The 12,544-nt window shown below is 52.8% G+C and overlaps 1 protein-coding gene across 1 annotated transcript in view; it reads right to left on the bottom strand.

Annotated features, from left to right (window-relative positions):
• CDRT4 (CMT1A duplicated region transcript 4) overlaps window positions 1-12,288 on the bottom strand; it is a 33,650-nt gene extending 21,362 nt beyond the window's left edge. The window contains exons 1-2 of the mRNA XM_075519210.1: window positions 11,770-12,288; window positions 5,643-5,733 (exon numbers count right to left, since the gene is read on the bottom strand). Of these exons, the coding sequence (XP_075375325.1) occupies window positions 5,643-5,685 (43 nt within the window). The 5' untranslated portion in view covers window positions 5,686-5,733; window positions 11,770-12,288. The remainder of the gene's footprint in view (window positions 1-5,642; window positions 5,734-11,769) is intronic.
• Window positions 12,289-12,544: the final 256 nt, after the last annotated feature.

Here is a 12,544-nt window from a genome sequence, read left to right as displayed (position 1 = left end):
AGGACACACTGACTCAGTCAGTGCACACCACCTCCAGTTTTGTACGCATAGAACAACCTTTTTGTGCCCTTTAGATGGCAGCAACTTTCTGAAAGCTGTGGAAACCCACGGATAAGGGAAAAGAGATTTAAGTCTGAAGGCCGTGAGATTAATCTAGGTGAGAAGGAGGCCAGGGATAGAGCTAAGTGTGCTCACACAATCCCCAGACAGACACACAGACTTGAAGGATGCACTGCTAGAGCTGGCCAGCGGTGCAGAATAAACATAAGGAGCACATCCGAAATGGTCTGAAGAGCTTTGTGGTGATTTCTACAGCAACTGCCAGGGAAACTGTTAATCCTTTTCTGCAGACAGGCTGCTCCATCAGCAGGACTCAGCCCTGGACCCATCTGGTGTGACGGGGGCCACCAGGCAGCTGCTCAGCTGGGACAGAGGTCCCAGCAGGACATGCGTACTCTCAAATTAGTCATCCACAGTTCAATTGTGCACTGCTTTTCTACAAGCATCCCCAAGGTATTTCTTTGCATTCCTCACACATTCCTGCAAGGAAGCATTTGATACAATTTCCAAGGGAAACCAACACCAAAGAAGCCCGAACATCAGTAACACAAGTTTGTTCAGAAATGTGAGTGCTCGTCACCAAATTAATCACTTACAGAATTCTTTTTCCAAGTGGTGATCAAGAAAATATTACTTTGAATTTCTGCATAGCTGTCCCTGGAGAACAGCTCAGCCCTCCACAGTGCTGTTCAGCCTTACAACATCCTCCCCTTGCTAGGGAGCACTTCTGCCATTATCCCCATTTCACAGAAAATGAAAGTGAGAATCGGAAGGCAGCCTTCCCAGAGGTGCAAAGTAAGAGGGTAAAAGCCAAAAACAAAACCAAGGAGTTGCTATAGCTACTGCCCCGCAAGGCTGCCCTTTCCCTGAGCTGGTAGGAAAGGGATGTTTTGCATAAACACTTTATAAAGCAGGTTGATTGCAAAAAGCAGGCACTCTCAAATGAAAGTACAGACCGCTGTTTCCAAAAGCATCCAGAGATTTGTTTCCAACCCAGAGTGTGTCATGGTTGGCATTTCCTTAGCTAAAGGTTAAGCCCCCTCTGAGATGCTGGGCTTCCAGAGCCAAGCCCCTTCTGAACCCTCAGCCACATCCAGTCCATCACCTGTGGGACTCAACCTTATACAAGAGGCATTTAGCTCCAAATCACCCATCCGACTTCAGCTATTCCATATTCAGAGGGGCCAAGTCAGGCCATTTGGATCCAATTAGTTTTCCTGATCTGCCCTGAAAGTCAGCCAGGGCTGAAGCTGTTCTAGCTCCACATACGGCTTAGAGCAGGAAAGGCACAAGTCCCTCAAAACATCCTCTCCAACGTGTATTTCACAATAGTGCTGTTCCTCAATCCAAAAGTAAAAATCACTCCAGTACTATGAAGTTTTCCTTCTCAGCAAAACTGATCACGCCTCCCCTCTAGCAATTTTTTGTCTCCTCTCTCCAGCCATGCATTATCAAACCCCTTTGTAAATTTAACAGTAAGCAGAGCCTATGGGTAAGAGAATAAAATTAATTCCTTAATTTTTTTTTTTTTAGGAGCAAAGAAGCTTCAGGCTGCAGAAAACCAGCAGGCTCACACAGACACCTCCCTATTCTGCAGCAAACCGTTCCTTTGCCACATGCAAGCTGCAGCCAGGAGCCAGAGCTGGGAGGAACGTCAGCCCCGCCGAGGCAGACACAGGCAGCAGTGTTTGGAGCCAGCACGGGACCCTCGCCGCCCCACACCAGCACCAACCCGCCTAGGCTGTAAACATGCCCGAGGTCCCAGCACACTTGGAATCGCTAGATCTCATGTTTTGGGGAGGGAAAGGTTTCTTTGCCCAGTTTTACCAGCTCCTCCTCCCGTTATATTCATACCCTGAAGTCAGCAAATGAAGGCAGTCCAGAGCTGAGAAGCCCAGCGCTATTTCCCTGTGCTCAGTAGCGGGCACAGGCTGCACTCCTGTTTTGGCCCACCCTGGGGCCAGCACTGCTTATTTTTGCCCCGGCACAAGCACACCCGGGCTGCTCAGGGCAGCAGCAAGAGCAGGCGCTGGGGTCCTGTGCGCGCAGCAGCCGTTACACGCCGGACACGGCCACAGAAACACTGCCAGCACACGCAGGCGACACGGCCGCCCAGACCACTGTGTAGCTCTGTAGAGAGTTTAATTAGGACCCTCTTTCATGGTCCTGAGCAAGATACTACCCTTACTGCACAGTCATCATGGTCTACGTGAGCAAGTGTTAGTATTGTCCATTGTCCTCTGCTGTGCCACCTAAGGAAAAAAAAATTATCTCCTGCTCTTTGCTAAGGGAAGTCAGGAAAGTTTGTAAAGCCCAGCCAAGGATCTCACCCATTTGGGTCTTTATTTGGGTCTGAAGTTCAATTGGATCTGAAGATTTGGCCCAAACCCTCAGCTTTTGTCCAGCTCTGTAGGGTAGATGGAGAAGGACCAGAGCCTAGCTCCTACAACCAATGTCAGCCCCAAGTGGTGTCTAATGAGTGAGTGGGGATGGGTCTGGACGGGCAGGACAGACTATCAGAGCAGCACCCAACACCCAGCTACCTCCGGCTGGCCCACGGTCACCCCAGGATAAGTTAGAGCAGACGCCAGGCTACCTTAAGAATGAGGAAAAGAAGTCAGAGCATCTCAATTTCTTGATCATGCTTCAATTCCTATTTAACATGACTTTAGTGTCCGTTTTTCTCCTATAAAGCCTTTTAAATGAACAGACACTCCTTTCAGCCGAACCAGCCAGGGCTGTGCTGAACTCGCCCAAGCCTCCACAGAGTTACTAACTCCACCTCTGTCAAAGCCAGACCACAGAGGCACAGGAGGAAGGAAGCGAGGGTCCACGGCTTCTCCAGCAGGTCACCGATCCAACATCTGCTTTCTATGTTCCCCTGAGCAGTGCTCCAAGTGCATAACATATACATCTGCCTGTCTGTCTCCATACAGCACATGCCATTTGTCTCCTCCAACGCTGCTGACCAGTGACCCCAGCAAAACTTGGTGGAGCAGAATAAAAAGCAGCTCCCCAAGAAACACACCTCATCCCTTGGGAGGAAGCAAGCCTACAAAATAAAAGCTACAAGTGGAGGAGCAGTGATCCCCACCCTTAAAGCAGGGCTGTAAAGCAGCTCAACCTCACCAAGTAAAAACTAGCAGAGCCATAAAGAGCATCCCTTCCCCGCAGCAGCATTTCTGTAATCCACAGCCTGAGCACGGCGTTGTTATAACCCTTCCACCCGGGTGGCAAGAGAAACATCTGCAGGCTGATGCATGGACAGGGCTAGAGGAACCAGGGCAAATAAGTGGTCAACAGGGAACCAGTCCCACCCCCCTCAAGATGTCTGGAGCAGGACTGCACCTTGGCAAATTGTTGGCTTCAGGACAGCCTGAACCCTCCCTGAGCCCCAGCCTGGGAGATCCCACAGGGTTGTCAAGTCCCACACTTGTATTGATGAAGAACGATTGAGCCCCATCAGGATGGCAGGTTCCTCACAGCACAAGGCCCAGTGGAGCAAGGTAGGGACACCCAGGCCACCGGGCAGGGTCACACCATGGGCCAGTTGCAGTGGCTTCAGCTCGGTAGCAGCCACACGGGCTCAGCATCCCTGGGGCTTCCTGCAGCATCCATCCACACAGCGCACACACGCCGAAGCGCGGCTGCTCCCGCTTTGCAGAGGCGGCACAGAGAAGTTGCTGTCCTGAGCAAGACACACAGGCATCAAGCCAGCTCCCAGTCCTATGCCAAGATGACAATCATGGACCATCTAAGCACTGTTTTTCCTGCTATTTCATAGGGGTTTTTTTGTTTGTATGATTTCAAAACTTTATTTGAAAGACCCATACAAAAAAATACCCTGGCTATTTGTGAATTAATGAGAGAGTACAGCTATATAGAGCAATTACATATCCATTAGCCTGCAGGCAGAGAAAATAGCACCTAGCTTTTTAATCCAAAATATCAACCTCTCCAGCTGGAGATGCCCTTGTACTGCAAACCCCTGCTTGGAAAACAAGCAGGACACACCAGGACAGCAGTCCTGCTTTTGCACTTGACATGTCGGGGCTGCACATATGCAGCAGATCATGCATACGCAAGGGATTCACTACCCAGAGACATGGCAGAAAGCATTACAGGAAGGTCCTGAGAGCTAGAGAGAGCCACCGGTCTGTCAGAGGTCACACTACAAGGCTGTGGCACAGTAAGGGTCACCTGCAGCATCAGGCACCCTCTTAGCTATACAAGCACCTCTCCTCTACAGAATCACAGAATCGTATAGGTTGGAAGAGACCTTTAAGATCATTGAGTCCAACCGTAAACCTAACACTGCCAAAACCACCACTACACCATGTCTCTAAGCACCTCATCCAAACGTCCTTTAAATACCTCCAGGGATGGCAACTCAACCACTTCCCTGGGCAGCCTGTTCCAATGCTTGATAACCCTCTCGGTGAAGAAAAATTTCCTAATATCCAGTCTAAGGATTTCCTAATATCTAAGTCTACCTGCCCATTAAAACCTCCAGCCCGACCTGCAGTCACAGAGGCTGTGCTAAGGCACGTTCTCTCCCCCAGGTAAAAGTCACAAGAGCAGGTAGTGATGTACCAGGTACATTTAAATACGTCACTGCAAGAAGGCAGAAAAGATCCAGGGAAATGCAAGACACCAAGAATTATCCTATAGACTCCGACATCGCTTAACTCGTTGTTTGCTTCCTACGTGCAAGCGTGCATGTTACGCACCCCCAGGTATGCTCTTACGCCTCTGCAGAGGCTGGTTAAAACACACAAAGTCAAGTTGAACGATCACCACGTTCATGCTACGCGTACCACACAGAAAATCATTTTTACGTTACCTGCTGCAAACACATACAGCCCGGCCCCCACCACCAGCTTGACACTGCACAGGCAGGGACGCTTGAACAGCCAGCCTGGAAGGAGCCAGGAACGGCTGTAATTAGCCCCTAAGCACACTCAGTTGCTGGGGATCAGCGAGGAGGGAATTTACACCTGGGGAAGCAACCCGCCACAAGCAACTTAAAGGAGTCTCTCTGTTTTCTGCTGAGCTGCCCATAACAAACTCCTAGTATTTTCAGGTATTTCAGAGAGTATATCCCACGTTTCCTAAGGAGGTAGGGAACTCCCGACTTCACCGTGAGCTGCAAAGCTCCAGGGGGAACTGGAAGTTTCCCCCAGTCCTGGAGGACACGCACAGCGAGCGCTGACCCCAGAGCGCCCAGCAGAACTCGCCAAGTTCAAACATAATATTAAACGTTCAAATTTAGCACAACATAGCCACAAGTTCCCAGCACAGGGCCACCTCGGCTTGGCCGGCTACAGACGTCAAGGTGCAGCTTCACCGCTATTTCTGCGGTCAAGTTTCAATTTCAACCCAGCGGATATTTAAGCTCATAAATAAGAAACCCCAAAGTTTTGGGAGGAAACCGGCACAAGGGAAATGCCCGTACTGGAGGTGCACACAGCAGGCATCCTCCAGCTTTCTCCCCCTTAGCCCTGCCCTAGTCAGCAGCCAGCAGGAGCCTGCCCATCACCCTGGCCCAGGGCACCCCCAGCCCAGCCCTGAGCAGCCCTTACCTGCGCGCGGGCTCCCGAAGGTGTTCACAGAAGGCGTTTCCATCCGCGTCAAGTGGTCAAATGCATCCCTCTCTGAAGGCTCCAGGATTTCCTTTAAAAAAGCATCCATTTTTCTTCGCTGAATACATGGTGTGGGTACAAAACAAACAAAAAAAAAAATAGTATCACATGATGCTAAGTGGCCCAAAAATATTTTTTTCTTTTTTTTTTCTCAGGGACACCCAGGCCAGCAGCAGATCGCAGGAAGCCGCTCCGCTGCCAACAAACACTGCGTTACTATAGGGATGCGGCGGTGGGGCCGCTCTGCTGCCTCGCACGCCGTCCAGCTGCGGGTTGCTCCAAAGCCCCTGGAGTCAGGGCGAGCCTGGCTGAAAGGATTTGAATCCGGCTTTAGGTATTGGACACTTCACACAGAGCCCACGGCTTTGGAAGAGCATCGGGCAGGTTGCTAGGTCGTGCATTTTAAAGCAGACAGCCGAATTGGAGTTGATGAGGTAAATTTAAGCCCCCGTCCTCCCAGTGTTGTGCATACACGGGCCAGCTGAGCTCCAGCTACACTGGTGCACACACTGTTCCACAACCCTCTCCCTCTCCCACATAAGCACCTTGGTTGCACTTGGTTTTGCTTCACCAAAAAACCAAGTGTATAAAGCATGGGACTCCTTTGCAAAAGCCGGGAGCTGCACAGCAGCCACGGGCAGGGTTTGCAGACAGTCCTCATTTTTCCCTTTCAATACCCGCTCTCTCCCTGATTCCTCCAGCCTCAGCTCATCATTCCCCTCTCTAGGGCTCCTTCCCTGCCCCTGCTTTCCCCTTCCAGCCCCAGCCTCACCCAGCCCCATCCTGACACCCCCCAGTCCCCCACCCTGCCCCCAGTACCTGGACACAGCAGCCGAGCAAGGAGCAGGGCAGCTCCTGCCTGCGTTGGGGCAGCCACCCAACCCCAGGACACACTCAGTAGTGGACAAGGCCATTGCTGGGTGCTTATTACAGCATAAAGCACCTCAAGCACCCGTTAACATGAGAGGTGGAAATTCAGCCGAGGTGCTTTTAACCCCCAAAGCCACCTCCTCAATCAGTGCTACCAGCTGAGCCCTGCCTCAGCCACCACATCACCCACCCTGGGACGGGCCTTTTAAATGTCACGGGGAATTTCTCCTTCTTTGACAAGCTTCAGCTGAATCAGCCAGCTGGTTTGAAAGCTACAGGGGTAAAGGCAGGTCATTTCCTTAGGAAACAAGCCTAAAATCAGTCTAGATGTCTCCGGTCATTCCTGTTGTCCTGTGCATGGCCCTTGTATAGGCTCATCCGTCTCTCCAGATGTTTCTTTGTCCCCTGGCTACCTAGCCACGAGGGCGTGCGTTTCCTGGGCAGCTACCACAAGTCCTACCTACATGCACTCCTGTGACAGTGCTGGTACCATATCATCATCCTCCTCCCACACCAACTCCCCAGAAACTACCGATCTTGGCTAGAAAAAGCCCTCCTGGTCACCTCAGTGGTGCTCCCTCCATGACTCTGTCCCTGCAGCCTACGTTGCACACGCAGTTCAATTGGTATCATCCTTCCGCAGCGTGAACAGAGGACCCGCGCCCAACCCTCTGCAAGAAATGCCAATTAAATGCCTAAAACAACAGCTGGCCCCACGCACGCCCTGCAGCAGATCACCAGCCTATGGTACCGATTTCCTCCCGGGTAACGCAGATGAGTCTGTCCAGTGGTTATCGCACCCGCCTGGGTGTCCAAAGAGCTGGAATTAATCTCTTGCTCCACCCAGCAAACACGCTATTTTGCTGACAGATTGGGAAGTTTAATTAATAGCAGGAACATATGTTAAGCCACTCAGACCAAACAGGCTTGGTTTATCAGCTACGGTACAGACAGAAATACCTCTGAGATGTGAAACAAAAAAAGAAACCCTAAAAACCCAAAACGTTCTCATTTTCTGAGCCTGTGCCCAGGGACGGATGCTGCTCCCTGCGGCGCTGACCCAGTTCATTCCTTTGGCTCGCAGAAACGTGGGATTCCCATTAAAGCCAGCGTTAACCAGAACCTGCTCGTTAGACACCAGAGTAAAAAGCAAATTTGGGCTCAGATATTTCATGAATCCTAGGCGCTTTGGCTGGCAGTCGATTTCATGAACTTTAATAAAAAAAAATAAAATAAATAAATTTAAAAAAAAAAAAAAAACCAACAGAAAGGGGATAAATTTATTTTACAGGCAGAAAACCACTTTAAATACCTTCTTGTCCTTCCAGTGGCTCCTGGTTACTGGCAGCGTCAAAGCCTGCCTGTAGCTGGGAAGGATTGCTGCTGGGAAATGCTACTACGGTTGCTAAGATCTCCCGATTTGTCTTGGGTCGTGTCTGTGCCAGGAAGAGAGGCCGTCACTCCCAGCATAAAATCACGTCACGAGCAGCCAGCGAAGCTGCTGGTGTCTGCTCGCTGCGGACGGCGTGCTGTCCCTCGCGGCGATGCTGCCAGGCGTCACCGCTGTCCCCAGGATGAGTTTGCTGCTGAGCATCCTTCGCTGCAGGTGAAAGCCAGGGCCCGCACTGAGCCTGACCCCAGCGAAGGGAGGGGGTCTTGCTATTTTTATTTTTCTTCTGGATGATTCCCTCATTTGGGGAAGCCGCATCCCACGCAGAGAGATGTCAGGAAGCAGTGCCAGGCACCCAGCTGGGCATCACCGCCGCTTTCCCAGGCAGAAGCACTGGTGAGAGCTCACCTGGCTCTGGCTGAGCCTCCCCGCCATGCTCTGTCCCACCAGAGGAAGCATCTTTAATTCCCCCTGACAGCTTCTCGCTGGCAGGTTACACCATGGCGTGACCGCGACGGACGTGGTAGGGGGTTGCGGGGGCAGCCCCTTCCCTTCCCTTCCCTCCTCCCCCGGCAGCCGCCGGCAGCGGCGGGCAGGGCGATGCTGCTCAGCGCCCGCTTTGTGACACCCGGGCTCGGCCCCTGCAATGGCCGAGGGGTCGGGGACGGGCGCTATGGGGGTTTGGGTGGGTGCTGCCTGCAGCTTTTGTGTTGACACAGGATTTTTATCAAATTAATCACCTGGAGTTAGGCAGTTCCCGTGCAGGCAGTTTATAATCCAGGTACACAAGCAGCAAGTGAGAGAAGGGGATATTATTCTTATTTTAGTGACAGGCAAATGTCGTGGAGGAAGGTGAAAGGGTTGGGCCCACCAGGGAATTTGCTGACACGGGTGTAGTAAAACCACTATGAGCAGGAGAACGTCACACAGAAGCAAAGCCGATACGCTTCCCTGCTACGTTTCAACACTGGGATAAGAGTTCAACTCAATAAGCACAGGGAGCTGATCCTAGGTCCTTTAAAAGCTGGCTACTAGCCTTAACCGTTAAATAACAGCTCAGCTGGTGCATTTAATATATCTTTGCAACACCAGCAAACTGGGCACTGAGGGTACAAAGCCGTACCACGTGCCAGCACAGCCGCACAGCATCGCCTGCGTACGTGGCTTGGTGCTGCCTGTGTACCAACTGACAGACACGTAGGACTTCTAAATATTCTGCTTTTACCTCCATATATTTTAAAAACATCCAGCCAGGCACCGGGAGCTCCAGCCTGCTGAAGCAGAAGATGGATTTCATGAACAAATTCTGCAGCTGCTCATTATACTGAAGAGCCACAGAGGAAAAAGTTTTGCAATAGCAGGAGGAAGAACGGGCTGAGCTCATAGATATTTTCTACACATAGCTTTGGGGAGCTTGTGATTCCTCCCAGAGCTTCCAGTTTGCTTCTAATGATAAACTGCAGGACAAGAAGAGACAGTCTGTGGGAGGAGGCTGGGCAAGAGCCCGATTACCAGGGAGTTACGGGGGTTTCAGCCCGTCCCGAATCCTCCTTCCCCACTGCAGTGCCATGAATTTGTGTGCTCTGAGCCCAGAGCTGCTGTGTGTCCCCTCTCCTGGTCCCTGCCCGGGGGACGGGGAGGGGACAGGAAGGGGACCGCTTCCCCCTGCAGCCCCAGACACTCTCTGTGATGTCCCTCCAGGTCAGTCCCCACTGCAAATGCCTTTAGGCACAAAATAGATGTTTTCTAACTGAAACGCAGAGCTCACGTGGAAAGCGGTTGATTTTCACCTGCAGCAGGTGGGCGAGGACTCCCTGCGGGAAGCCGGCTGTGATTCCTTACCCGATCGCACACGGGAAAGGGATTCAGACACTCATGGTATGTCTGGGTTGAGTAATACCTCTGGCAAGAAGCAGATGAGTTTGGGAAGCGTGTAATGGTGCATCTCGTGCCACGAGAGCCTCGGAGGGCTGCCTGCCCTCGAAGGGGAGGGGTGGACTGACCGCCGGCGCAGGCAGAGCTCTGCATGGGGCTCTCCATGGGGCAGGAGCTGGCGGTGCCGGGGTGCGTCCTGCACCAACGCACGGATCCGGCCTCCTCCCTGCCGGCCTCCCCTCCCTGGGGGGTCACCCCTCGGCTGCCGGAGGAAGCGGTGTGGCCCCTCTGTGTCCTCCAATGAAGGGTGGAGGCTCGGCCGGTTGGGGAGGAGGGAGAGCACATCTTCATCTTATTTAGCGGCAGATTTTAATAATCATAATCTCGAGGACTGCCGTCAGATAGCAGGAGGGGAACGCCCGCAGCGGAGGCAGAGGGTGGGAGCTGGAAGGCACCGAGGTAGGAGGTGGGGCAAAATGGGGAGGATGCACCGAAATACCGCAGGCAAAAGCCAGCAAATTCAACTGAGCCCAGCAATTCCACCCGAAACAACCCCAGGAGCGGGGAGATCGGGGCTGGTCGCTACCCCAGAGCGGTGAGAGTCGCAGGACAGGCAGTGTTTTGGGGCTAAGCGAGCCGTCCCCATCCCCGGTGACTGCGCCTGGGCATGTTCTGGTACCTCCATCCCTCTCCCCAGCCAGGAGCAGGGAACCTGGGCACTCCTGCAACCCAGCCTCTTTGGTACTGACAGTAACTGTTGTCACGGAGCATCGTAAATAAAGAGGCGTTGGGAGAACACACAACAGGCAGAGCCCTGCCTGCGCAGCCAGGAGTTTCAACGCTGAGGTCACTTCTGCTGCTGTCCCAGCTCCAGCGTGTCCCAGCCCTGTGCTGGGAGGAGCGGGGACAGAGGGAAGGAGGGCTGGTGGGTTCACCCAGCTCCCCCCAAACCAGGGGAGAAAGGGAGAAGGGAGGAAAAGGGATCGGAGCCGAAGACGATGTTATTCCACCTGAAAAAGCCACGAGTCACCTGCACTGTGGATACTGTGCAGGATACCCCATTCCAGAGAGGCGATAGCGGAGGGGTGGCTGAAGGAAACAGCTTGCGTTAGGAGCAGGCAAGAGAGCCCACGGAGGGGAGACGTGATGGTAGACAAAACCGGATCTCAGTCCTGCAAGGCCGTATTAATGAAAGTAGGAGGATGCAGGTCCAGAATAAGCAAAAAGAGGGGTTTTTTCAGTGTGTAGTTAAACTGCGACACACCTTGGCACAGGCACTGCGGATGCTGAGAGTTTGTGCTGGTGTAAGGGAGGAGTTGAGAGAAGAGAAGAGCAGAGGAGTTCGGAGAAGAGGTATCCATTGGGGATATTTATCTACACTCCTGGAACCGTCTGTAGCTCGAGCAGCCCCTGCCCTGGGAGAGCCCGTCCTTGTGGAGGTGGTGTCATGCAGCTCTGCAGCCGCCTGCCTCTGGCCGCTTTGGGAGAGTGACGTTATCCCGCGCTATTCCAGGGATCAGCCCAGCCTGGAGCTGCCCAGGCAGCCCCGGCGGCACCAGGCAGCGATGCAGAAGGGCTCGCCAGCCCCTTCGGACGCAGAAGTCACGGTACTGAGGAAACACATTGACATCAAGCACTAAGAAGGCTTCCAGGAGCTTTCTCTGGTTCAAATGTTCCTGGAAATGAATAATCGCTTCCCCTGGCAGCCCCCCTGCCCTGGGAAGAGGCGCCCCAGCCTTGGTCTGAAAAAATCAGCAAGAAGACAATTCGACCTGTTACGGCTCCGGGCTGGCCTCCGGCAGGGCAGGAAGCCAAAGCCATTGCTGGTGTGACACAGATCCGGCCCGTCCTGGCCAAACTCTGCCTCATCATTTACGCTAAACCCCTGTCCCCCCAAAGCCGGACCCATCATGCAGCCTGACCCTTTCTAACCTGGGCTGTGGCCCTTTGCAGATGCCTTTACGATGCGCAAGGGAGGCGTAACAATTTCCAGGATTTATTGTTTATAGTCAGAGGTGCTAATTCTGTGCACAGCGAGAGGGATCCGGTAAGGAAATGCCTGTAGAGGTGCCTGCGAGTCATTCATCGCGCAGGCTGGGTCCCTGCTCGCTGCTTGGGCTCAGCATCGTGTCTGAGCGGCCTCACCAGGCAAGGAAAACGGGTGTGCTGGGATGCTGGTGTGGTCCAGACTTACCCGACGGAGGGAAGGCACGATGACAATGTGTACAGCACGACACTGTCTTTGTGAAAATACTCGTGCAAGGTAGATACACTTGTAGCCCTGTTTGGGGAAACTGAGGCAGGGAGCTGAGGCAGCCTAGTTCCTTAGAAAGGGTCAATACCATGGTTAAAGCCATGGTTAAAGCCTGGAGATCTTGTCTCATGATCAGAGAAAGCTGCAAGTCAAAGGAGCCCAGCTGATAATATCCATAGTCCTAAAAAATCCCTTTCCATCCAGCCATCACCCACCTTCCTCCTCCTCTGTCTGGTTAAAAGGCCCCTCTGGGCTGGCTTGACACGAAGAAGAAGGTCTCCAGTCTCAGGGACGGGATGGAGCCCCACATTTGAAGGTGTCCCCGGCACAGACACACAGGAACGTGCACACATGGTGTCAAAGTCACCGAAGCTGCCCCCGAGCAGTGACACTGCCAGGTCAAGACGAAATTTTGTATGTGTTTGGGGGGTTTTTTCCTAAATTTGTGCATTT

The sequence above is a fragment of the Mycteria americana genome, chromosome 16, assembly GCF_035582795.1.
Source record: "Mycteria americana isolate JAX WOST 10 ecotype Jacksonville Zoo and Gardens chromosome 16, USCA_MyAme_1.0, whole genome shotgun sequence".
In the NCBI taxonomy this organism is placed as follows: domain Eukaryota; kingdom Metazoa; phylum Chordata; class Aves; order Ciconiiformes; family Ciconiidae; genus Mycteria; species Mycteria americana.
This window is presented reverse-complemented; position numbering and strand designations above follow the sequence as displayed.